Source organism: Vigna umbellata, chromosome 4 (assembly GCF_029865625.1).
Source record: "Vigna umbellata cultivar VRB3 chromosome 4, Vumbellata_1.0, whole genome shotgun sequence".
In the NCBI taxonomy this organism is placed as follows: Eukaryota; Viridiplantae; Streptophyta; class Magnoliopsida; order Fabales; family Fabaceae; genus Vigna; species Vigna umbellata.
This window is the reverse complement of record NC_142168.1, coordinates 24,815,012-24,841,983: the sequence shown is the minus strand read 5'-3', so window position 1 is coordinate 24,841,983 and position 26,972 is coordinate 24,815,012. Positions and strand designations below refer to the sequence as shown.

The 26,972-nt window shown below is 36.3% G+C and overlaps 3 protein-coding genes across 3 annotated transcripts; 2 read left to right on the top strand and 1 right to left on the bottom strand.

Annotated features, from left to right (window-relative positions):
• Positions 1 to 6,410: 6,410 nt before the first annotated feature.
• LOC124820256 (receptor-like protein EIX2) lies at positions 6,411 to 9,862 on the top strand. The gene has a single exon (XM_088111235.1). It carries the CDS (start codon positions 6,430 to 6,432, stop codon positions 9,793 to 9,795), a length of 3,366 nt encoding a protein of 1,121 aa, XP_087967361.1. The 5' UTR covers positions 6,411 to 6,429; the 3' UTR covers positions 9,796 to 9,862.
• Positions 9,863 to 15,937: 6,075 nt separating this feature from the next.
• Positions 15,938 to 16,512, top strand: LOC148199665 (WUSCHEL-related homeobox 4-like; the record flags this gene model as incomplete). The annotated part of the gene is made up of 2 exons (XM_088113263.1): positions 15,938 to 16,250; positions 16,349 to 16,512. Coding segments are annotated over 2 exons (477 nt in total), but the record flags the coding sequence as incomplete, so codon positions are not given.
• Positions 16,513 to 22,983: 6,471 nt separating this feature from the next.
• LOC148199664 (uncharacterized) lies at positions 22,984 to 23,619 on the bottom strand. The gene has a single exon (XM_088112747.1). It carries the CDS (start codon positions 23,617 to 23,619, stop codon positions 22,984 to 22,986), a length of 636 nt encoding a protein of 211 aa, XP_087968873.1.
• Between the last annotated feature and the right edge of the window lie 3,353 nt (positions 23,620 to 26,972).

Genomic DNA, 26,972 nt, shown 5'->3' with positions numbered 1-26,972 from the left:
TATGTCAAGAACAATAATTAGCAACATCTCCTCTTCTTCTTTCATTTCTGTCATATTTGACCTCTCTACTTTCTTCTTGTCACGAGACAATTCGGTATAATTTTCACAAACATAATAATCAAATTAAAGACATTTAAGACATTTTTGCCTTAGATTTATCATGCTCCTTTCCTCTACCTATGCTTAAGATGATCATTATGACTTCTAAAATGTTGTTAAAGTCTCTAACACCTTATCTTTCTGTATCTTCTAAAATTATTGGAATGAGTATTGGTGGAAGCGTTCAACGCTTGCTCCTAAACTTCTAATTGTCTATTTATGCACTAATAACTTTTCAATTCATCAACTTAAGGATTTCAATTCTTCTATAACACATTAAACTTTTAATTAAATAAACTTTTTTAATATAAATTCAATTAAAAATATTTAAATTTATAAAATAATTAAAATTTAATTAAGTCATTAAATAAGAACTTAATCTCGAGTCATGTTGAGTAATTTCACCTTACATTTTGTATAGTGGTAAATGATGAAAATGTGGAACGTATCAAACACTCTCTGTCTTTCAATCCCTACCAACACACAACAAAGTCAAACATAGAAAACTTATGACAGACCATAAAATATACAAATTTATAGAAAGGACAGAAGAACAATGACTAATTAGGAATTTAAAGTGTCTATGCTATAATAATTTATGCAATTATAGTGTGATTAATTTTCTAACCCGTGGATTACTCTTAAAGACCAAATTATTTGGATTTGATACGATTAACTGCGTCATTTTTTCTACCTTGCAAAGTAAGTTAGAAAGCTGAGAAGAAAACAAACATCCACTTGTCAACAGCAATTACCCATTTCAAATCTTATCAGTTTATTTTTTATATATATATTAATCGCATCAACAAGACTTCCACATCTGCGCATGTATTAACGAATACTAATATTATTATATTATTATATAAGGAAGATTTTCTCTTTTGGAGCCAAATTTAATTTTTAAATATTATTTTTAAATCAAAATAATTATTTATTAATTTAATTTTTCAATATTTTTAAACTTAATCATTTTTCTCGATTTTACTATTTTTTTAAAATAACTATTTATAATAAATTATTACCTTTTTAAATATATAGATATACTTATTTACCAACCAAGTTTCACGAAGGATGTTTATGGAGATTGCTTTAGAAAATAACTTTGCGAATTTGAGAATACAGTGAAATATGAGGAAGTTCTCAAGTGTTAGTTCCTGTTCTTGTCAAGTCTTGTGAATAGGAGAAGCTCGCACTTTGTGTGTCAAAGGTTAAAGCGGTTCTCTTCAAGTTGGCAGGGTTGTTGCTTCCGGTTCGTTTGTCGAAGGAAGGTTCTTGCTGCACTCTTCCGGTTCGTTTGTCGAAGGAAGGTGATGGAGGACCATCTAAGCTACAAATAAGACCTCTAACTTGAGCCATGGCTAGAAGAATCCAAGAAGAATAAGGAGCACTCACTACTTTACTCTTATGGAGTATTACTTATTAAAACCTTCTTCTCTTTAAACTAAATCCATTTACTTTGTTTTGTAGGACAATAAAGGTTGGAAGGATCCTAGGAAGATTGTCAAGCAAGAGGGAATAAAAGAGGCAAATAAGAGTAGCTTTAAAGTGCTTTACGGATTGGAGATACTACATTCTGGTTTGAAAAAGCAAGGAAGATTGCCACTATGAACCAACTTCCTCAATTGTGTGATTTTTTTATTTCCTACACTCTTTATATTTTATGCTCATCAACTGTTCGATAAAACGTTTGAGAGAAAATTAAAGGAACCATTTTTTTTAAAGTGACCAAACAAGCTCTTTGCTTTTAACAATCTGTATCGAACTCTGTTTTAATATTTCCGTTGCGCAATATCGGTACCGATTGTTCCAACAATTTCTAGCTGACACAAAGATGATAATAATCTCACCTTGAAGTTTATATAACTTTGCAGAATCAATAACTTTACTACAAATTGACGAGAAAAATGAACACAATTGAGTTATGGTGTGCCTAACATTTTTGGGCAAAATTCCATGAATAGCCACCGGTAACAATTATTGCATTAAGAAGTGGTAATCGTGAGACTTCATGCCAACAAACATTTAGTCTGCATTGACAATAAGCTCTTGATATTTGAAGAGTATCCTTGTGGTACCTTGATACTCTTTAATCAAAGGCAAAAACTTATCTTCTCTTGTATGGACATTGTGTAACATGCACAGAGCAAATAAGTACGTTTATCAATCTCCCTTGGTGTCAACTCTTCTTTGATGTTTTTCCAAATACATGATGCACTTTATTAACTTTTTCAAGAATTTGAATGCTAGTAAGTGGAATTGATTCATCGTCTTTCTCTTGTTGTCCATTGAATGCTTTTTTTAACCTTTGATATGGATGGTTATATTGTAAAAATCTCCGATGACATATATATTTTCTTCCTTCCTTATTTTAATTGATGAGCTGTAATGTTTTCTTTACATATAAGATATGCTTTACGACCCTTGACACTGTATGTTAACAAGTTACCATAAGCTGAAAAGTCATTAATAGTGCAAAATAATATGGCATGCATCATGAAAGTTTCAAAAGCGAAAGCATCAAATATTTCAATTCCATCAACCCGCAACAACTTCAAGTCTTCAACTAGTGGGCTGAGATAAACATTTATGTCATTTCCAAGCTGCTTTGGACCATATATCGGCATTGACAAGATAATGTACTTTGTATTCATGCACAATCCAAGAGATAAGTTGTAATTATCAGTATAATGGGCCAAAAACTGTGATTGATACTTAAATTACCAAATGGGTTCATTCCATCAGTAGCTAAACCAAACCTAAGATTTCTACATTCTTCACCAACTTGGAGGAATTGTTGATCAATATTTTTCCATTTCTTTGAATTAACTAGATAACGAACTAGTCTGTCAGTTGTTATCTCATCTGCATACCATCCAAGGTTTTTAGCGTCTTTTGGATTCGTGAACAAACGCTTAAGTCTGGCCACGAGTGGAAGGTACCAAACTACTTTCAAAGCAAAACCATTTTTTTTCTATGTTATCATTATCTTCAATGTTGTTTTTTGACTTGTATCGTGATAAGCCACATTTTGGACACTTTGTCAAAACTTTGTACTCTTTCTTATATAATATGCAATCATTCGGACATGCATGTATCCCTTTATACTCCATACCCATCGCACAAAGAAATTTTTTTGCATCATAATTACAAATGAGTAATGTATTTCCATCTGGCAGCAATTCTTTATTCTTCATTTTCATCAGTGCAATTCTTTATTTGAGTTCAAATCCAACTTTCCTTTACATTCCAGTTTTGTCCAATGTCTTGTGCAAATTTGTTGCAGTTTTACCTCTGTTAGCATGTGCTTGATTCTGTTCACTTTTGATTTTTGCTTTTAATTGATTCCGGTGCATTTGCTAGCTCTATGTTGATCGTATAAGCAATGGCATCATGTCCAGCTTTGATCATTGAAGCTAAAAGCCATGCACACATTGTTTTCGAGTAGCATATTCTGTAGAAAACTGAATTTTCAGGTTTGATTTGTACAATCTGTTTCTGTCCAGATTTCTGGAATTTAACGCTTGAATCAAGTTTGTTTCTCGCTTTCATATATGTTTCAAGTGTCAATAATCAGTAATACACACTGCATTCCAAAATGAGTGGTTGAGTTCTTCATAATCTGTTTTCCAAATTCTGCACAATATTTCCAAATCTGGTGCATTAGCTATAAGTTGTTTCAGACCAGATTTATTGGTTCTTAAGCTTTGTACAAGTTTCTTTGGTGTTGTTCAGCAGTGCTAGAAGTATAACAACTCATTTTAATCACAGAATTGCAAAATGAATGGTTGAGTTGATTAAATTTTGGATTTCAAAACTGTCACAGTTTTAAATCAAGTGTTTGCACCGTGCTTGTTGTCCTTGTTTGAGTTTAGGTCCTTTAAATTCTGCTAGCTCATACTCTACAGCTAGATCTAGTCATTTAGGACTTTCTTATACATTTGATTGAACCATCCAACTTTGCTTCCACTGATTTTTTAATTCTGGTCTAGTTTTTGAAGTACAAGGAGAGGAAAATGTGAAAGAATTGTTGCCACAACCACCACAATCATTACAATCACCACAACAAACAATTTTAGAACAATTTGGTGTATTGGCAATAAAGATCTCCCTTTCTCCTTTAACATCAGAGTACTTTATTATTTGAGTACCTTATGCAAATATCATCTGAATAGTTTGGATGTACAGAAGACTTTTACTTAACAAAACTTGAACTTTGGACGAATTTTTAGTATTCACTCATTATTTGTATCCATTTCCATCCAATTGTGAGAGTATTTCACAGAGCTCCTAGAGTTAGCTGTCTTTGCTTGAACATGAGTTCTTGTTCATCGTTGACCTACGCCATTTTAAATAACTAACTATCCATCTTATTAAACAAACTAAGACATTGAGTTTCTTGCAAATATTTTGTAAAAATTTCAAAATTCATGTTTAAATTATCAGAAAACTTATATATTTTTCATGGTTTTTTGTAGAAAATATACAGGAACAATTCAAAGAGTTTGAAAAATTCTTGTACTGATGATTTAAGAAATTATTTTAAACGCATAAGACATTGAGTTTTTACTCCTTGTCTTCTGCGTACTTCTAAACCATCAAATGCAAAAGGGACTGTAAGTGGCACTTGGCAAGAATATCAATGTTCTCACATAGTAGCATATTTTGAAAAATTATTCAATACCTGTAAAATCATTGAAAACATTATATATTTTTTGAAATAATTGAAATGAAAGACCATTACCAGAAACTCCCTCCTCTTAAATCCCAATGTTATTGATTAATCTTAATATACAGATTTTTCTTATTCCATATGCATGCCTATACCTTTCAATATATCTCTGTCTTTTAAGTCATCTACATCTACATTGCTTCTTTTACAAATTTTAACATCAAGTTGTTTTTATTTTATGCGGAATCATATTTCATAATATATCTACATTTTTACTTTAAGAATGATTGGTGTATATGCATTTCATTTTAATATAATATATAACTCAACTCTAATTATAAATTTTTTTAATCTTATAAAAATATTATTTTACTATACATCACTAATAAATTATTATGTTAAATTTATATTGTAATACAAACAAATTGATAGTCAAATGCATAATTCCAAACAAAAAAACATGTAAGTACGCATTAATAATTAATTATCACAGTGTCAATGTTTATATTGACAACAATATACGCATGTATTTCTGTTTAAAATTTTTAACCTTATGTTACTCTAATTTTTTTTTAATAGGGATTACATTTCACAATATTACATTTTATTCATATGAACATGTTACTTTTGTTTATAATATTTTTAAGTTTAACTTTATTTTTCTAATGCAATATATCCAATACCTTTTTAATATTTATGTGTTTTAAGTTATTTATATCTACATGTTTTTCTATTTAAAAATTTAAACATTAATTTCGTGTTGTATTTATTTTGTACTGATCATATTATACAATATGCATACATTCTACTTTAATAATGACTCATGCACACGCATTTTATTTTAATATAATATATAACACAAAAGCTTAATATTAAATTTTAATTTACTATACATGACCAAAATCAATTATTCTGTCAATTTTATAATTTAAAACCAACATATTCATATCGAGATATTATTTTTTAATATTTGTTTTCTATTATTATTATGTGTTATCTACATATTTAAATTTATAACACTTAAATATAATTATTTAAACAAATTATATATTTAAATATAATAAGAATTATATTAATTTTCTCAATACAAATTTCTTTTTAAAAAAGGTCCAGACTAGGTGATAATGAAAACAAAAGTTGTATAAAAGAAAAAAAAAATCTTTATCAATTAGGGTTTTGTGTGACTTGTATATTTATTCTTCTTTACTATAGCTTATAAATAAAGCTTCAAATGTGATGGGTTGGCCTAACAATGATATTGGAGTGAGTGTGAAGTGAATGGCTAAGACTGAGTCAAACAATGAATTGGATATTTAAATCAAACTCTTTAAAATTTTCTAACTTATAATATGACAGAAAAAAGAGACTTTTGAATGCCAACATTTTTGTGTGGACGTACAATTGAAACAACCCTTTCATACTTTTTTTTAGCACTTAAATTGCGTTGCATATGCTCTTTTAAATTCACAGATTTAAAAAGAATATACAAAATGTCACAGATAAAATATGAAAATGACTTTGACAGCTGAATTTGATTTTATAAATTTAGCATGGAAATTAAAATTGATAGAGAGATGGTAATTATGTGTATATATATAAAGGGTATTTAGTATGCATAACCCATAACTGCTTCTTTCTTTCTTCTTTGCTTTTGTTTAAAAATGACTTCCTCCTTTTTCATCCTTCTCTTTCTTTATTCGCTTTCTATGTCAACTTTTGGTGTGTGCAGAGAGACAGTGTGCATTGGAAGTGAGAGAGAGACTCTGATGAAGTTGAAGCATCATCTCATTGATCCTTCAAATGGACTTTCTTCTTGGAATGCTTCTCTCAATCCCAATTATTGCCATTGGTATGGAGTTGTATGCAACAACTTCACATCCCACGTTGTAGAGATTCATCTCAGCACTCCACTTCCTCTTTACGATGAGAGCCTAGGCTATCCATTGGATGAAATAGTTTATGACGAAGCAATGGAAGAGTATAATAGAAGGGCATTCAGTGGAGAGATAAATCCTTGTTTGGTTGATTTGAAGCATTTGAATTACTTGGATCTCAGCGGTAATCTTTTTTATGATGTACCAATGCCTTCCTTCCTTGCAACAATGACTTCCTTAACTCACCTCAACCTTTCTCTTGCTGGATTCATGGGAAACATTCCTCCTCAGATTGGAAATCTCTCCAATTTGGTGTACCTTGACCTCTCCTATGCTGCCGACGGAAGAATTCCTCCTCAGATAGGGAATCTCTCCAACTTGCTCCACCTCCACCTCAGGGGAGGATATTCTGATGAAGAATCTATATTTTATGAAAATGTTGATTGGCTGTCAAGTCTTTCCAAGCTTTGTTATCTTCAATTGGGCAACACTTGGTCACTTAGAAGAGGTATGCCAATTCCTTCTTTTCTTGGCTCAATGACCAACTTAATTCACTTGGACCTCTCTTATTCTGGATTTATGGGCAACATTCCTCCCCAGATAGGTAATCTTTCCAATTTGGCTTATCTAGACTTAAGTTATGCTGCCAATGGAACTATTCCCTCTCAAATGGGAAATCTCTCCAACTTGCTTTATCTTCATCTTGGAGGTGATTATTTTGTTGGGAATGATGATTGGTTGTCAAGTCTTTCAAAACTTGAATATCTTGATTTGGCAGGTGCAAACTTATCCCAATCATTTGATTTTTCTTACATTCTGCAAGCTCTTCCTTCTTTGATGAACCTACAATTGTCAGAATGTACACTCCCTCCGTATAATCAATCATCTTTTCTTAACAGTTCGTCTCTCGTCACTCTTGATCTTTCCTTTACTTCTTATCTTTCTACAATTTCTTTTGTTCCAAAGTGGGTATTTGGGTTGAAAAAACTTGTTTATCTTTTTTTATCTTATAACTACTTTGAAGGTCCAATTCCCGATGGTCTTCGAAACCTCACACTACTTGAAAATCTTGATTTGAATGGAAATTCATTCTCATATATACCTGATTGGTTTTATAGTAGTTTTCCTAATCTAAAGATCTTGGACCTATCACAAAACAACTTGCATGGGACTATTTCTGATGCCTTAGGAAATATGACTTCTCTGATTACACTTTATTTGTCTTACAATAAACTTGAAGGTCCACTTCCAACTTCTTTTGGTTATCTATGCAACTTAAGGGATATAAGTTTCTCATATCTCAAACTCAACCAGCATATTAATGAAATTTTAGATATTCTTTCACCGTGTATTTTCCATGGACTGACAACACTTGAAGTTCAAAGTTCTCAACTTTCAGGCAATCTTCCAGTATCACTTGGAAAACTTTCATCACTGAGATATCTTATTTTGTCCAACAATCAGCTAAGTGGAAATCCATTTGAAAGTCTTAGATCACTCTCTAAATTGTCATCTCTTTGTATTGATTATAATCATTTTGAAGGAGTAGTCACGGAAAATCATTTCCCAAATCTTGTGAGCTTAAGTCATTTTTCTGCAGCAGGAAACAATTTGACTTTAAAAGTGGGTCCCAATTGGCATCCTACTTTTCAACTTACTTATTTGGATATGAGTTCTTGGCACTTGGGTCCCAACTTTCCTTCATGGATTCAATCACAAGACAAACTTTATTATTTAGACATGTCTAACACGGGGATTTTAGATTCTATTCCATATTGGTTTTGGGAAACATTTTCTCAAGCTGATTTTCTAAATCTCTCTCATAATCATATCCATGGTGAGCTTGGGACTACATTAAAAAATCTCATATCTATCCCCACTGTTGATCTAAGTGCAAATGACTTACGTGGCAAATTTCCTTTACTTTCAAATGATGTGGGTTTCTTGGACCTTTCATGCAATTCACTCTCCAAATCCATGGATGATTTTTTATGCAAAAATCAAGAAGAGCCAATGAAATTAGAATTTCTCAATCTTGCATCGAATAACTTATCAGGGGAAATACCCGATTGTTGGGGCATGTGGCCATATCTAATGGATGTGAATTTACAAAACAATAATTTTGTTGGGAACATTCCCCAATCCATCGGTTCGTTGACAGAGCTAACGTCTTTACGAATTCGTAAAAACTTGCTTTCCGGAACATTTCCTACAATTTTGAAAAAGAATAATAAGTTGGTTTTGTTGGATCTTGGAGAAAATGATTTTTCAGGAACAATTCCAACTTGGGTTGGAGAAAGTTTTTTACACATGAAGGTTTTTATTCTTCGATCAAATAGATTTTTTGGTCAGATTCCTAATAAAATTTGTGATATGAGTCTTCTTCAAGTGTTAGACCTTGCACAAAATAATTTGACTGGAAACATACCTACTTGTTTTAACCGCTTGAAGGCCATGACACAGATGAACAGAAGTACAACTCCTCTTATCTATTGCCGGGCTACAAACTATACATTTGAGTATTCAGATTATACTGTAGTTAGTGTTCTTCTTTGGTTGAAAGGAAGAGGAGATGAGTACAAAAACATTCTCGGATTGGTAACCAGCAGCATTGATTTGTCAAATAACAAATTAGTAGGAGAAATACCGACAGAGATCACAGATTTAAATGGTTTGTTATTTTTGAACTTGTCTCACAACCAATTTATTGGTCACATTCCACAAAACATTGGTAATATGGGATCATTGTTGTCCATTGATCTCTCAAGGAATAAACTTTCTGGTGAAATCCCTCCAACCATTTCAAGTTTGAGCTTTCTAAGCATACTAGATTTGTCTTATAATAATTTGAACGGAAAAATTCCAACAGGAACTCAGTTGCAAACCTTTGATGCCTCCAACTTTATTGGCAACAATCTCTGCGGCCCACCACTACCCATCAATTGCAGCTTCAATGACAAAATTCTTAGTTATGATCGCAATGACAAAGGGAGTGATAGGCATGGAGTGAACTTATTTTTTGTGGGAATGACATTTGGATTTGTGGTGGGATTTTGGATAGTAGTTGGTCCTTTGGTCATTTGTAGATCATGGCGTTATGCCTATTTTCATTTCCTTGATCATGTGTGGTTCAAACTTCAATACTTTTTTTAATGTGAGTGCAATATCTAATGTGGTGAAAAATAAAATTATTATAAAACAGGGAAGTTAATTTGGATTACTCTGTTGTATTGTTTGATTTAGTTTGAAATATGAGTGTAACATCCCAAAATACAGTAATAACCATATAACAGAATTAATTACATTTCATAATTAAACAGTGTAGTCTTACACTAAAATTAACGTTCAAAAGCCGAACGGCTTTAAGTACAGAGGTAAATTTCAATATTACAGAAATAAGGAAGCATTAGGATCGAACGGTTTACAAAAGAAATACCGAACGATCACTACAAAACACTCATGTAAAATAAAGTTGGACGACCTAAGGTTCTGCCTTAACTTCAACGTCCACCAAATTCTCCTCTTCGATCACGTCTTCTAACAATACCTCGCCTTCTACTCTCATCCACATGGATGATCATTGCAATGACAGGACGGACGTACAAGGACGAGACAACCCAAGGAAAAACACAGGGTAAGCTTATGTAATTTAATTCATACATCATCATTTAAAATAAACATTCCAAATAACACAAGAATATAGTTCAACATATATATATATATATATATATATATATATATATATATATATATAACCATACAGAAACTATCTCTAGACGGACCGTCCGGATTGTATGAATCTGTGTAGCTACAGGCGTTCTTGCACCCGGGTGATGTAGTAACTGGGATCCACTCAACAGCTGCCACCCGAGGTTAGCCCTATCCAAAGTACCCCTAAGGACTAGGACCTCCTGCCGTTCCCACACATGACCTACCCCCTCTACGTGAGGACGAGTACTCACGGAACATCAGGATGAACTGCCAGCATTAGCATAACCACAATCATACTTTACAAAATTCCAATATTCAATACATGAGTCGTTCCTCCCTGGAACGCTCGTTCAAAATCCAAAATCGTTTATTCCTCTCACATACTGTTCATCCTTTATAATTTCCCACTTCATTATCAATTTCATCATTAGTTACCTGGACATAAGATAACGAACGTTCAGCCCTCTTCAAAACGAGGACGAACGATAAGAAAGATTTCAATGATTCTCCCATTCAGAACAGAATAAAACTAAGAGGGTTACTTTTGGAATTTACGAAATGAACCGAGTAAAATAGTGCAATATGTGATGAACGGTATTTACCACGTGAGTCAGTTGAATGAACTGACTCTCTTGAGTTCCAACCAATACTTAAGAAATAAATCAAGTATGGAGGCCTTAGACCGGATCCAATGGAAGAAGAATATTTAAGATGTTAAGGACCATATTTAGAATAGTTCACATACGGAAATCCAATGCCAGTAAATGACCGAACATGGTAAAAGAAGTATTACAACAGTTGGACGAACGCTAATTTATCAAGATTGATTATACAATAGTACGAGCGCTTGGTATAAGACCGAGCACTACTCAATACGAGCGCTAGGTATAATACCGAGCACTACTTAGTACGGACGCTAGGTGTAAGACCGAGCGCTACTTATTACGAACGCTAGGTGTAAGACCGAGCGCTACTAAATTTTAAAGTACAAGGTATAAATATATATTACTTTATTTCAGATATCCAGATACTACTAGGCTGAGCCGAACGCTCAAACATAGTATTTCACATAAGGACGCTCATTTCTCGACCAGAGTTCTCTCCAAATGAAAGAATTCCATTTTAAACAGTTTACTAGAAAACCGAACGGTAGAGGACCGTTAGATGACGAACGTTCAATATCATAGTGAGAAGTTCATATTCAAATTTTCAACTATTTTCAACTTAAGTTTTCAACATATCAGTTTGTATCTTATAACTTCATATCAAATATCAATTTACATACTTTATAGAATCCACATTAATAATTCATACTTCGAAGTGATAATTTATACATATCAAACATCATCATACATATCAACCAGCATGCATCATATTCATTCATTCAAACAAACGAACGTTCATACAGGGAAACAACATACTAATATCAATTAAATTAGATAAGCTTCCCTTACCTGGATCAGTGAGTAAAACGTCCTAAATGTAGGATTTTGGGTTCGCCCGTCTACAGCTTTCTACCCTCAAAGACCACTCGACTCTTTCAAACTAAAACAGGTTACAGAACCAAGATTGATTTAGACAGGGGAAAAACATGCAACCAGAGCTTGGTTTGCATGTTCATAAGAACGAACAGCTAGGGACGAGAAACATTCCAGTTTTAGATTCTGGAGCTGTTCGGTTCAGAATGAAGCTCACGACACTGGGAACGCTTCTACGGTTTCTGAATGTTGATCGCAGAAGATAAAAATGAGTTACAGTAGAGAGAAGGGTAAGGTTTTCTAGAGAGAAGAAGGAGAATAAAAGATCAGGTTTTCTGGAGGAAGAAGGGTGCATGCAGAGAGAGTGGGAAGAAGGTTTCAGAAAATCATTTTTCTTCCCAAGTAAAACGAGCGTACACTCTCCTACGGACACTGATGAGTCAATATTTTCTTCACTTCACTTAGTTTATTGTACTAAAATTAATCAGGGAATTGTGCTTAATTGTCCAGTATTTTCCCATTTTTCTTGATTGTGCTTAATTCGATCAGAAATTCTTATTTTAATTAATTTGAATTATCTGAGCTAATTATTTGCATTAGTAATTGCAGGGAAAATTTTGGAAATACAATTTGGGACATTTGAAGGTTAAATGAGAATTGGCAATTGAGCCCAATGTATTTCAGTCATTTCAGTTTTCGCTGGTTGCTGCGTGAATTTTGTGTCAACTTGTTTGTCCTCGTTTGAGTTCAATTCTTATCCGTTTTCCATGCAATTTTTTTTCATAGTTTCGTCTGGATGTCTATTTTCACGTATAGTTTTTCTTTTGTTCAAATTCGTTATGTGCTGTTCCCAGTAATTGTTTTACTCCCCTGTGTCAGTCAAGTTCTTACTGTTTAAGTGGCTTCTAATTTGTTTGCATTGTTTGCTTGTTGTTTGATACTTGTGGTGGCTGGAATTGATCATTGGACGGTGCTAAGACCTCCCAAAACTCTTAAGCAAGGATTCAACAATTCATATCACATTTTGGAATAAAGGAGGGGATCACATTAAAATGAAGCTCACGGTTTCTTAATTTACTTGGAAGATAATTGAAAGTTGGTTTCACACCTTGTCCATTCAACAATTAACAAGTGAAAAAAAAAGGGCCCATACTTCTTGAGAAGTCACGGCCATATGGGAAAGGAAGTGCACCTTGGTTTTGTTCTTTCTTTTAAATGGATTAAACATTGCCACATGGAAATGAACTCACGGCAAGCACACCAAACCAGCCAAGAAATCTTCTTTCTTTAAGGAATATGAAGAAGGGCCACCACTCATGAAGTTCACGTCCATATAGTAGTTCCAAATGCTGAATTTTATTCAATTATTACTAAGGGAGGTGGAGTCAAGGTGGACAAAGTTATTTTAGTCAGGATCCAACAAAACATCTTTTTGAATTTAAGTGGGAGCCGCCACACCTTTGCCTTGCAACATGAATTGTAATTGAATTGGCAATTTGGAAAAGCAACCAAAGAAGGCCACGGCCATTCATCTTATTAGCCTTAGTTGGAAACAAAAGGAGAAGGGGGCCACTATATTGAAAATGCAGCCACGTTTTTTGCAGATTTGGAAGAAAATAGGATGGCCTTATGTGGACAATTCACTTTGGCAAACTTAAAGAAGTGAAAGGTGGGAACCACCAAACTCTCTTGGCTGGAACGTGAATCTGAAGCCATCAAATTGAAGAGCTTCACATAATTTAATTAAGGTGGCATCCAGCTCACATTTCACGGCACTTTGACTCATCAAAATATTGACTCATCAAAATAGACCACACTTAGTCTTTTGCACTCCTGGGCAAAATCAAGACGCAAATCAAGGAATAGTTGAAAGGACATCAAAGGAGTGACACAAATGCAGCATACAGAAAACAAAGACTTGCAAGAAAATAAAAAGAATTTACACAGTTCTCAAGAATTCTGGACAGAGAAAAGATGTAGACAATATCCAACACAGAATCAAAGAAAAGCAGATACTTATAAAAATCATCCAGGCAATTCATACGTGGCAAAATAATTAATCAGCTCAAGAGGTGAATTAAAAATAACAAAACCTCTCGGATGCACTAACAGTGTTTCTCTCAAGTGTCTAGGGTAAACATTGTCAACTCAATGCACTCAAGAAAGCAAACACAAGCAGACTTGGCAAGCTTCTAATATCAATACTTAAAGCATATGCATGTTTAAATCAAAAGGTCTTTCATGGTTGTTATGGGGCCAAGGACAGGGGAGGATAAGTATGGATAAGTAGCTATAGCCCAAAAGAAATAGAGGAGAAATGAACAATAGTAAATACAGTGAAATCACGCCCAAACCTCTAATTCAATCCTCTTCTAGACTCCATTATTCAGAAAATTGTGTTTTTTTTTTCTCTTTTTCTCATCATATTTTTTTTCATCTTGTCTCTTTTCTTTTCTCTCTTTATCACACAACAGGATATAAATCATATTTCCAAAAATAAAACAAGATGAGGAACCAACTAGCCAATTTATCAGAATCCCCAAGGAGACCACACTTTTTCACAAAACACTTCTATAGCTCCAGACTTCCCTAAGGTTAAGGTAATCATGGTTTTTCACTCAGGGCTAGTGTATGAGCTTCAACACAAATAAATGAGGAAAGTATAGGCTCAACAGGGGTTATCAAAGGATAATAACAAGGTAAGCTTATTTGGCTAAAGAGGCTCAAGAATAAAAATGCCTTTATCATTTCTAAACATGCATATCCATCAAGAATTATCAAAAAGAATCAAGCCAAGGCATATGTGCAAGCAATCAAGATACATATCACACATAAGAAAGAAAATTAAGTGGCTCAAATTCTCACAGGGTATATTTGTCACGATCAAATCAACCTCTTAAACGCATAATCATCTTTCCAAGCAGAGAAAAGCAAGAATTTCAAACTATAAGTATTAATCAAGTGAAGTGAAGGACGGGTCTACAACTTAGACAAACTCCAGAAATCAAGAGAAAAATGTAAAATTTATTGCACACAAAGCACAGTAAAAACAGCGTAAAACAGAAAAAATTTAACACTCAAAAACAAAAAATTTAACACACAAAATACAAACTAACAGAAACTAACAGAAAAATCAGAATTTCTCCCCAGTAGACCACACTTAAATTACACAATGTCCTCAGTGTGTTACAATCATCAGATTTTCAATTTCAGAGCAGTCAAATAATATAGACAAGTGCAATAAAAGGTAAGGAAATGGGAAGAAATTTTTCAGTAACATCCATCAGTAGATGTTGTCAGTGACATCCATCAACAGATGTCTACTCATCTAGACCCCATCAGTAGATGCTAATTTCTTTTTTTTTTTTTTTTTTTGAAAAATGATGACCGGTACTGTGACAACAGTTTCGGTGGCAACGACCAGAACTGTTGCTACAGTGGCAGAATTTTTGCTATAAATAGGCTACCCTTCGGCGTCCGAGCGACATTTCACGACCTGCCCACTCTCTCTCTGCTCCTCTCTTTCTCTCTCTTCTCTCTCCTTCTAGCGTCTGGAATCTGCGCGGAGCCTCTGCCCCCGTGCTTTCTGAAGAGTCTGAGATCTGCGAGGAGCCTCTGCAAGCCCTTCTTCTCCGGGTAAGTCCTCTGCACTTTGGATCTCCCTTTCTTTCTTTCCTTCATCTTCCCTTTACGCTTTTCTCTGCTTTTATTTCCCTCTTTCATTTCTTTCTTCCCTCTGCCGTTTATTTTCATTTATGTTGTCCCTTTTTTTTTATATGCTTTTCTTTCAGTATTATGTCCTCTTGCTTTCATGCGCCCTTTATTTTTGCTTTCCTGCCCCTTCTGTTATTATTTATTATTTTTTTTTATAAACCGAAAATGGAAAAAATATAAACAAGAAAACTGACGTTAATCCCTTCCCTAAAAACAAAATATGGACAAAAACGGTTTGGACATAGATCTGTTAGGACCCTTTGCGAGGACCTGGACCATATATCTGAACAGGACAAAAACTGGCTGGACATAAAACTGAACAATGGACAAACATGATCAAATCGTATGAACACTCATAACAATCCTTAACTCTTCTATTTCCTTTTTTTTTTTATAGAAAGAAAAAAATGGAACAAAATTTAACAAGCCAAAAAGTTCAGGATAAGATAGCGTATAAAAGATGGGCACCAACTAGAGAACAAGTGGCCTTATTGGAGGCATTATTCGCGTTCGGGATAAGAAACCCGAACAAAGAACAAATTCACGAAATCGCGACAAAACTTAGGGTTTATGGGGAGATAGGGGAATATAGCGTCTATTGCTGGTTCCAGAACTATGGATCCCGTGAGAAACAGAGATGTCTGAAACGAAGCAACGCCACTACGTCCTACTCTCCAATACCCCTCCTGCCGCCTTTCATGGATGGCAAGAAAAATGCATTTTTTTAGTTATTTATTTTTTTGGTTTTTCTCTTCTTTTTAACATATCTAATTTAATTTAATTTAATTTAATTTTTTTTTAAGATCCTACAAGGACATTGTCGCCAGTTCCAAATCGGGTGACGCTCGATCTCTTTCCGATCCCTCCTGTTCCTGTCAAAGTTGAGGTCCCGACCCCCTTTCAGTTCCAGCTGAAACCTCCTTCTGTCGAACTCACCCTACGACTGCCCTCGGCTGACGATGAATAGTCTCCTCGAGGAGACTGGAATTATCATTATGTAATTTTTTTATGTTGTTGTTTTCTTTTTTTTTTATTTGGTCTGTAATATTAACGATCATTAAAGATCGAACCCCGAACATCTTTATTTTCATCTATATCTACTGCAATTTTATTTTCAGATCTGTTCAATTTCCATTCACCAATACTGTAATTTGCTCTTATGAATGAAATCTTTTCTTAGTCTAAACAAATATTTCAATCAATTATCTGTATGAAACAGCTAAGAAATTATATTTACAGTGAAGGAAAATAAGGAAATTTGAAAAGGAATGAGATCTGAAGTGAAAATGATAAACAAAATTCTCAATGTTTTTTTTTTTAAAATGATAAGAAAAATAGGCTGAAGGTGAGCCTCTGATGAAACTGAGGGCCGATGAAATAATGGATTACGCAAAACAATTTTTTTTTTTTTGAATTTTTGAATTTTTTGTTTTTTGTTTTTTTTAAAGGATAAAAATTCGAAAACTAAGAAAGAAAAATAAATATACATATCAGAATAAAGATTTGGCACGCTTAAAACAAAATATTTTATCACAAAGAATTTTTTTTTTTTTTAAGATAACAATTCAAAAACTAAGAAAGGAAAGAAAGAAGAAAAAAAAAATAAGAATCTTCCCCAATAGACCACACTTAAACTACACCGTGTCCTAAATGTGTTCTAAGCATAAGATTATCAATTAAAATGGTAAACAGATAAAGGACAAGTGTAATAAAAGTAGGAAAAACGGGGAAGAAAGAAAAAGAAAACTCCCCTGGTCATGGTATTTTGGAAATATGATTTCTATCCCCGGCAACGGCGCCAAAATTTGATGCGGGGGTCGCGACCCGTCAAATTTGATGTGCAGGAATTAATGCAGTATAATACTAGGAAGTGACTCCTAGGTCGTCTCTCAAGGACCAATTTTGGTGGTTTAGTCTCAGATTTATCACGAAGTGGGGGGTTGTGATTTTTGGTTTTGTGCGGAAAAATAAATTAAAACTGAAAATTAAACACGACTGAAAAAAAAAACGTTGAAATATTTTAACGACAGTAAAAGCCCAATGGTAAAAGACAGTAAAATAAAATAAACACGGGAACATTAAACATCAACAAACGTAAAACACTAAACGCAAAAATAAAAGCATCAGTAAAAACAATACGCAAAAAAATAAAACTAAACGGTAAAAACAAAATTAAAATAGTAAAACAAAATTAAAACAGTAAAAACGAAATTGGTAGAGTACAAACTAAAATACAGTAACAAAAAAACAGTAAAAATAAATCTGGAACAGTAAAAACGAAAATACAGAAAAACAGCAAAATACAGAAAACAAAAATACAGAAAACAGTAAAAACGGAAAACAGTAAATTTTGGAAAATGAAATTACAGCAGCACATAACTGCAGTAAAAACAGTAAATACAGAATTTCAAAATCAGTAAAAGAGTAAAAGTAAAATACAGAAAATGAAAATACAGAAAATAGTAAAATACAGAAAACAGTAAATTTAGAAAACAGTAAAAACAGAATCAAAATCACTGCAGTAAAATACAGAAAATAAAATTAGAGTAAATGATCAACAAGCAAAAATAAAGAAGAGCAGAAATTAAATTGCAGAAAACAACAACTGAAATTAAATTACAGCAGAGTTTAAATTACAACAGCAGAAATTAAATTACAGTAGTAGAAACAGTTAAACAGATATTTAATTTCAGAAACAGAAAATTAAATCAGTGCATTGGATTTAAATTGTGCATGAATTTATTACGACAAAGAAGAAGAGGAAAACTAGATTCAAAATTAAACATTACAGCAAAGAAGATGAATCCGAGAATTCAACCGTAACACTCCATTCTCCTATGTGCCGTGCATTGTTCCCAGCTCTCTGTCCAGCCCTCTGTCCAGCTCCCTGTTGTCTAGCTTTGGACTTTCTCACGGCACACTTACACTACGGCATTCCTACTCTACTGGAACCTACACTACACTATATTACTGGAGCAGATAACCATGCAGAGCATTCAGTTCGAGCAAGAGAGCATGAAGATCCAGCAGGAAACTCAAGCTGCCATGCAGAATCTGAGTGATCAGATCGGGTAGATGGCCACTCTTGCACCTGAGGAGACTGCTGATGAATACTTTGAGGACCAGGCAAGAATAAGCAGAAATTCTGACCCAGGTAGACCAATTTCATCTTCCACTACTTTGCCAATCTTCAAGGAAGAGGAGGTAAGCATACCCCAATTTGATTATATTGATAATTATGCTCTTGAAGGGTATGTTGATGATTATATTGTTGATGAACATGCTTTTAATTTTCCCTCTATGCATGATGAGAACCAAGTTTTGATATCACATCCGTATGATTATTCTCCATGCATTGAACATGAATCCGAGTCTGTGATTAATATTCTTTCTGAATTTAAAATTGATTCATGTTCTGAGGATCTATCTGAGGTTCAGCGTCTTACATTTGGATTAGGTGTTATACCTCTGCATGACATTTCTTTGGAGCCACATTGCACTAACCATGTTGCAGGAGGTACACATGTATTTGATCAACAAACACCCATAATTGAAGACAAAGGTGCCAACACTCACCAAAGTTTCAACAGCAATAGGCACCTGCTGAACCTGCTCATCAACAATAACTGCTCAGATCCAGCTGTGGAAAACATTTCCCTGCTTGATCAGACACCTGTCTTCCACTACTGATTTTCGAACCTTCTATTCTTGACACCTGGCATAAGTGTGCAGAGTTATGGGTGTGTTTTAAATGAATCTGAACAGGGTTTTGGGCGCATTAAATGAGATTAAACAGGTGGGGTTTGGGTTAAATTTCCGAGGTCTGACATTCACCCTAACTACAAAAAAATTTTCGTCCTCGAAAATTAAAACTCACCCGGAAATAAGTGAGGGTACAAATCTTTCATGGCATTCTCCACTTCCCATGTAGTGTCGCCAGTCTTTTCGTTCCATACCATTTTCACTAAACGAACGCCCTTTCCCTTGTAGTACTTGGTGCGAGTATCTTCCACACGGACTGGTTGCATTTCCAGCGTTCGGTCTTGACTAAGACGAACGTCTTCCAACTCTAGTATGTGAGATGGGTCGGCTATGTACTTCCGGAGTTGGGAAACGTGGAAGACTGGATGAAGGTTGGACAGTTGAGGAGGTAAGGACAACTCGTATGCTACTGGTCCAATTTTTTTCAGGATTTGATAAGGTCCAAAAAACTTGGGGGATAGCTTCTTTAGACGAACGGCTCTGCCTACTCTAGTGGTCGGATTCAGCCTAAGGAAAACGTGATCTCCTGCATTGAACTCCAACGGCCTTCTTCTTTTATCCGCGTAGGACTTCTGCCTGCTCCTTGACATCTTCAGCCTTTCTTGGATCAATTTCACCTTCTCGGTCGTTTGTTGAATGAGCTCAGGTCCGGTCAATACGTTCTCTCCTTCTTGAAACCAGCAAAGTGGCGTGCGGCACTTCCGTCCGTAAAGAGCTTCAAAGGGAGCCATACCAATGCTGGACTGGAAACTGTTGTTGTAGGTGAACTCCACTAAAGGCAAGACTTCATCCCAGACACCCATGTGATAAAGAACGCACGTCCTCAGTAAGTCTTCGAGCGTATGGATGGTTCTCTCGTATTGACCGTCCGTCTGAGGGTCATAAGCTGAACTAATCTGAAGTTTGCTTCCCAATTCGCCTTGCAGAGATTGCCAAAACCGAGATGTGAATCTCGTGTCTCAGTCAGAAATGATGCTCGAAGGTACTCCATGCAAACGAACGATCTCTCTGATATACAGTTTGGCCAGGTTGGTCATCGACATCTTCAAGTTGACCGCTAGGAAGTGAGCGCTCTTTGTTAATCGATCCACTATAACCCAGATGGAGTCGTGATTCTTGACTGTGCGGGGTAAGTGGGTCACGAAGTCCATCAAGATGTTATCCCACTTCCACTCAGGGATTTCTAATTGCTGCAGTAAACCGCCCGGCCTTTGGTGTTCCGCCTTCGCTCGTTAACAAGTTAAACATGACGCCACAAAACGAGCGACATCACTCTTCATTCCAGGCCACCAGAAGGACTTCTCGAGATCTTGATACATCTTAGTCATACCAGGGTGTATGCTAAGACGGCTGTGATGCCCTTCTTCCAAGATAATCCTCTTCAGATCTCCATCGTTTGGAACGCACGTCCTACCCATATAGCGTAAGAGGTCGTCCGATCCAGTATTGAAGTCCTTAGCTTGATCAGAGCCGAGCGCGCTCAAAATCTTCGCCAGGTCTTCATCCGCTGATTGCTTCTCTCTGATTCGATCAAAGACGTTGCTAGATATTCTAAGGTTACATCATTTAATACCGCTCGCTCCCAACTCAAACTGTAACCTTAGATCTCTAAAACTTTCAACCAAGCTTAATTCTCTGACCATCATGGCTGAAACATGAACCACTTTTCTGCTTAGGGCGTCCGCTACCACGTTCGCCTTCCCTGGATGGTAGAGTAGTTCAAAGTCGTAGTCCTTCAAAAACTCAAGCCACCTCCTATATCTCATGTTCAACTCCTTCTGATCAAAGAGGTACTTGAGGCTTTTGTGATCACTGAAGACTTGGAACGTAGATCCATACAGGTAATGCCTCCAAATCTTCAGTGCAAAGACGACCGCTGCCAACTCCAGGTCGTGCGTCGGATAGTTTCTCTCGTGAATCTTCAGTTGACGAGAAGCGTACGCGACCGCTCTCTTCTCTTGCATTAGCACACAACCCAAACCTTGATGAGAAGCGTCGCAGTATACCTCGAACGGTCTGGCTGTGTCTGGAATAATCAGAACTGGAGCGCTCGTAATTTCCTCTTCAATTCCTGGAAGCTCGCTTCACACCGATCGATCCATGCGAACGGTTGATCTTTCCTGGTCAGCTGAGTTAGCGGGGCTACTATCTTAGAAAATCCTTCAATAAAACGTCTATAGTAGCCCGCAAGTCCAACAAAGCTGCGAACCTCCGTGACCGAACGGGGACTCTCCCATTCCAATACCGCTCGTACCTTGGCCGGATCCACTGAGATACCTCCAGCCGACACCATGTGCCCCAAGAATTGAACTTCTTTCATCCAGAACTCACATTTGGATAACTTGGCATACAACTCCTTCTCCCTCAATACGCCAAGTACAATTCTCAAGTGCTCATCATGTTAGTCCTGGGTCTTGGAGTAGATGAGTATATCGTCGATGAAGACGACTACAAATTTGTCCAGATACGGTCTGAATATGTGATTCATGTAATCCATGAAGATTGCTGGTGCGTTCGTCACACCGAACGGCATCACTACATACTCGTAGTGTCCATAACGAGATCTGAAAGCAGTCTTCTGGACGTCTCCCTCCTTAACTCTGATTTGATGATATCCAGATTGCAAGTCAATCTTCGAGAATACTGTGGCCCCATGCAGTTGGTCCAACAAATCATCTATCCTTAGCAATGGGTACTTATTCTTAATGGTGAGTTCGTTTAATTGTCTGTAATCAATACAAAGCCTAGAGCTACCATCTTTCTTCTTTACCAAGAGAACAGGCGCTCCCCAGGGTCATACGCTCGGCCTGATAAACTGCTTGTCCATCAACTCTTCAATATGATTCTTAAGTTCAACAAACTCTGCATGCGACATACGATATGGTTGAACAGAGATGGGTGTTGTCGTTGACACTAAGTCGATCGTGAACTCAACCTCGCGAGTAGGAGGTAGTCCAGGTATTTCTTCCGGAAAAACGTCCGGGAACTCATCCACAACCGATCGTCCGTTACTGTTACTATTGGACGATCGTTCTTGCCTTAAACTTCCGAACTCCTGATCTTCGTGCGTCATAATCAGGAAACAGCTGGCACCTTCCATGATGTCTTCCTTCAATTGACCGAGCGTCACTGATAACTCTTCTCCTTCTTCATCAGGAAATACTAACTCTTTCTTACCACAATCTATGAGAATGCGATTAGTAGCCAACCAATCCATTCCTAAAATCACCTCTAACTCTTTTAGAGGTAAACAGATCAAATTGACCTTATATCTACGCCCCTCGACCTCAATAGGACATCTGACGCACACCGTAGACGTCCTAACCTCACCAGCTGCTGGGGTTGACACCACCAGGTCGAACTGCATCTCCCTCTCAATTATTCCCAATTTTTCAACACACGCCTTCGAGATGAAGGAGTGGGTCGCCCCCGAATCATACAGTACACAGCAAGATATTCCATATACTAAGCAGGTGCTAATGATGAGTGTACCTGAGTTTGCTGCCTTCGCGCCCGTTATAGCATACATACGCCCAACCGCTTGGGCTTTGCCACCACCTCTCGGTTGATTCCTTCCAGCGTTTGGTGGCCTCATCACTGCTTGTCCTCCCATATTGCACTCACTCTCCAAATGACCACTTCTTCTACATCGAGTGCAATACTTGACACCCACCAACTAAGGGCATGAGGAACGGTAGTGTGGTCCTCCACACTGGAAACAAGTTACGTTTCCTTGTTGCCCAGATTGTCCGACAGCAACCACTGCTTGCGATCCACTATGAGACTGAGCTGGACGAACGTAAGGAGACCTTCTCACGTTCGAATTATTTCTTGACAGGATTGGCCCCTTACCCACTTGTTGCTTCTTCTGTTGCTCTACCTCTGCCATATTTTTCTCCAGTACCTTGGCTCTCTCCACCATGGCAGGAAAAGACCGAATACACAAGCTGGATATCAACACCTTCAAATCACTCCTCATCCCGTTCTCAAATTTCCTACACTGCCATTCTTCACTGGTCGCCATGGTGTTGAAACGAACCAAATGCTTGAACTTATTTGTATACTCAGATACAGACATCCCACCTTGTACCAGTTGCAGAAACTCCACTTCCTTAGCAAAATGAACACTGTCTGGAAAGTATTCTTCATAAAATTTGCTTCTAAATACTTCCCATGTGATGGGACTGTGAGTGTCCGCCAAGATAGCTCTCATGCTCGTCCACCAGTGGCTTGCTTCACCGGTTAGTAGATACTCCGTGAATGCCAAGCGATTTTCGTCTGGGCATCTCTTGGCATTATAAATTCTCTCCATGTCACGCAGCCACTAATCTGCCTCATCAGGGAGGCAATTCCCACTGAATTTGGCTGGGTGGTGTTGAAGGAAGCTTTCCAAGCTCCACTCCGCCTGGTGAGTAGCATTGGAAGAGGACGCTCCCGATGTATTCCTAGTAGCGGCAATAATCTCCATCAACTGCCTTTGTGTAGCTTCAGAGTTGGCGCGAGCGGCCTCCAAACTATGTAAAGCAGTAGCGTTCTGCTCCATCAAGGTAACGTTCTGCTGCTGCAACCTCTCTATTACCGATTCCAACAGCCTGGTGTTATCGGACGCATCACGCTCGGTGGGTTGAGGTGGAGGAGGGGGTCTCGGTGCCATCAGTTCTCTGAGAAGCAGAGAAAACAATTGTTAGTAAGATCTAAAGAGTTTAAGAGTAAATCATTAAATGAACGTTGAGCACACAGCAAAAACACAATGCACTCATAACCTACAGTGTCCTTAAAAGAACAAAACTGCTCTGATACCACTAATGTAACATCCCAAAATACAGTAATAACCATATAATAGAATTAATTACATTTCATAATTAAACAGTGCAGTCTTACACTAAAATTAACGTTCAAAAGCCGAACGGCTTTAAGTACAGAGGTAAATTACAATATTACAGAAATAAGGAAGCGTTAGAATCGAACGATTTACAAAAGAAATATCGAACGATCACTACAAAACACTGATGTCAAATAAAGCTGGACGACCTAAGGTTCTGCCTTAACTTCAACGTCCACCAAATTCTCCTCTTCGATCACGTCTTCTAACAATGCCTCGCCTTCTGCTCACATCCACATGGATGATCATTGCAATGACAGGACGGACGTACAAGGACGAGACAACCCAAGGAAAAACACAGGGTAAGCTTATGTAATTTAATTCATACATCATCATTTAAAATAAACATTCCAAATAACACAAGAATATAGTTCAACATATATATATATATATATATATATATATATATATATATATATATATATATATATAAACATACAGAAACTATCTCTAGACGGACCGTCCGGACTGTATGAATCTGTGTAGCTACAGGCGTTCTTGCACCCGGGTGATGTAGTAACTGGGATACACTCAACAGCTGCCACTCGAGGTTAGCCCTATCCAAAGTACCCCTAAGGACTAGGACCTCCTGCCGTTCCCACACATGACCTACCCCCTCTACGTGAGGACGAGTACTCACGGAACATCAGGATGAACTGCCAGCATTAGCATAACCACAATCATACTTTACAAAATTCCAATATTCAATACATGAGTCGTTCCTTCCTGGAACGCTCGTTCAAAATCCAAAATCGTTTATTCCTCTCACATACTGTTCATCCTTTATAATTTCCCACTTCATTATCAATTTCATCATTAGTTACCAGGACATAAGATAACGAACGTTCAGCCCTCTTCAAAACGAGAACGAACGATAAGAAAGATTTCAATGATTCTCCCGTTCAGAACAGAATAAAACTAAGAGGGTTACTTTTGGAATTTACGAAATGAACCGAGTAAAATAGTGCAATATGTGATGAACGGTATTTACCACGTGAGTCAGTTGAATGAACTGACTCTCTTGAGTTCCAACCAATACTTAAGAAATAAATCAAGTATGGAGGCCTTAGACCGGATCCAATGCAAGAAGAATATTTAAGATGTTAAGGACCATATTTAGAATAGTTCACATACGGAAATCCAATGCCAGTAAATGACCGAACATGGTAAAAGAAGTATTACTACAGTTGGACGAACGCTAATTTATCAAGATTGATTATACAATAGTACGAGCGCTTGGTATAAGACCGAACACTACTCAATACGAGCGTTAGGTATAATACCGAGCACTACTTAGTACGGACGCTAGGTGTAAGACCGAGCGCTACTTATTACGAACGCTAGGTATAAGACCGAGCGCTACTATATTTTAAAGTACAAGGTATAAATATATATTACTTTATTTCAGATATCCAGATACTACTAGGCTGAGCCGAATGCTCAAACATAGTATTTAACATAAGGACGCTCGTTTCTCGACCAGAGTTCTCTCCAAATGAAAGAATTCCATTTTAAACAGTTTACTAGAAAACCGAACGGTAGAGGACCGTTCGATGACGAACGTTCCATATCATAGTGAGAAGTTCATATTCAAATTTTCAACTATTTTCAACTTAAGTTTTCAACATATCAGTTTGTATCTTATAACTTCATATCAAATATCAATTTACATACTTTATAGAATCCACATTAATAATTCATACTTCGAAGTGATAACTCATATTCACATTTATACATATCAAACATCATCATACATATCAACCAGCATGCATCATATTCATTCATTCAAACAAACGAACGTTCATACAGGGAAACAACATACTAATATCAATTAAATTAGATAAGCTTCCCTTACCTGGATCAGTGAGTAAAACATCCTAAACGTAGGATTTTGGGTTCGCCCGTCTACAGCTTTCTACCCTCAAAGACCACTCGACTCTTTCAAACTAAAACAGGTTACAGAACCAAGATTGATTCAGACAGGGGAAAAACATGCAACCAGAGCTTGGTTTGCATGTTCATAAGAACGAACAGCTAGGGACGAGAAACTTACCAATTTTAGATTCTGGAGCTATTCGGTTCAGAATGAAGCTCACGACACTGGGAACGCTTCTACAGTTTCTGAATGTTGATCGCAGAAGATGAAAAGGAGTTACAGTAGAGAGAAGGGTAAGGTTTTCTAGAGAGAAGAAGGAGAATAAAAGATCAGGTTTTCTGGAGGAAGAAGGGTGCATGCAGAGAGAGTGGGAAGAAGGTTTCAGAAAATCATTTTTCTTCCCAAGTAAAACGAGCGTACACTCTCCTACGGACACCTGTCTTCCAATACTGATTTTCGAACCTTCTATTCTTGACACCTGGCATAAGTGTGCAGAGTTTTGGGTGTGTTTTAAAGGAATCTGAACAGGGTTTTGAGCGCATTAAATGAGATTAAACAGGTGGGGTTTGGGTTAAATTTCCGAGGTCTGACAGTGAGAGTGTTATTTAAATTACTAGTGGATTTCAAAGCTAAAAAATCTACATGGTCAACTTATTATAGATAAACTATAGCTACTTTCGTCTGTGAAGATCAACAAATTGTAATCTATTGTTAGAAAAATTAGACGGTGCGAAGTTAATTTGAACCCTGTAGAACTCTGCTTGAAAAGAATTGAAGCAAGATATTTAATGAGTTGCTTGGCTTTTAGATACTCAAAGCATTCGTATTCAAGTAATTTATTTCTCAATAACAAGATTCAAAGGCATTTTAAAAGTCTACTTTCTTTCTCAGTAGCATGATTCAAGTA

Coding starts and splice junctions, on each gene's coding strand:
- LOC124820256 (XM_088111235.1), top strand. CDS start 6,430: ATGACTTCCTCCTTTTTCATCCTTCTCTTTCTTTATTCGCTTTCTATG.
- LOC148199664 (XM_088112747.1), bottom strand. CDS start 23,619: ATGGAGAGAATTTATAATGCCAAGAGATGCCCAGACGAAAATCGCTTG.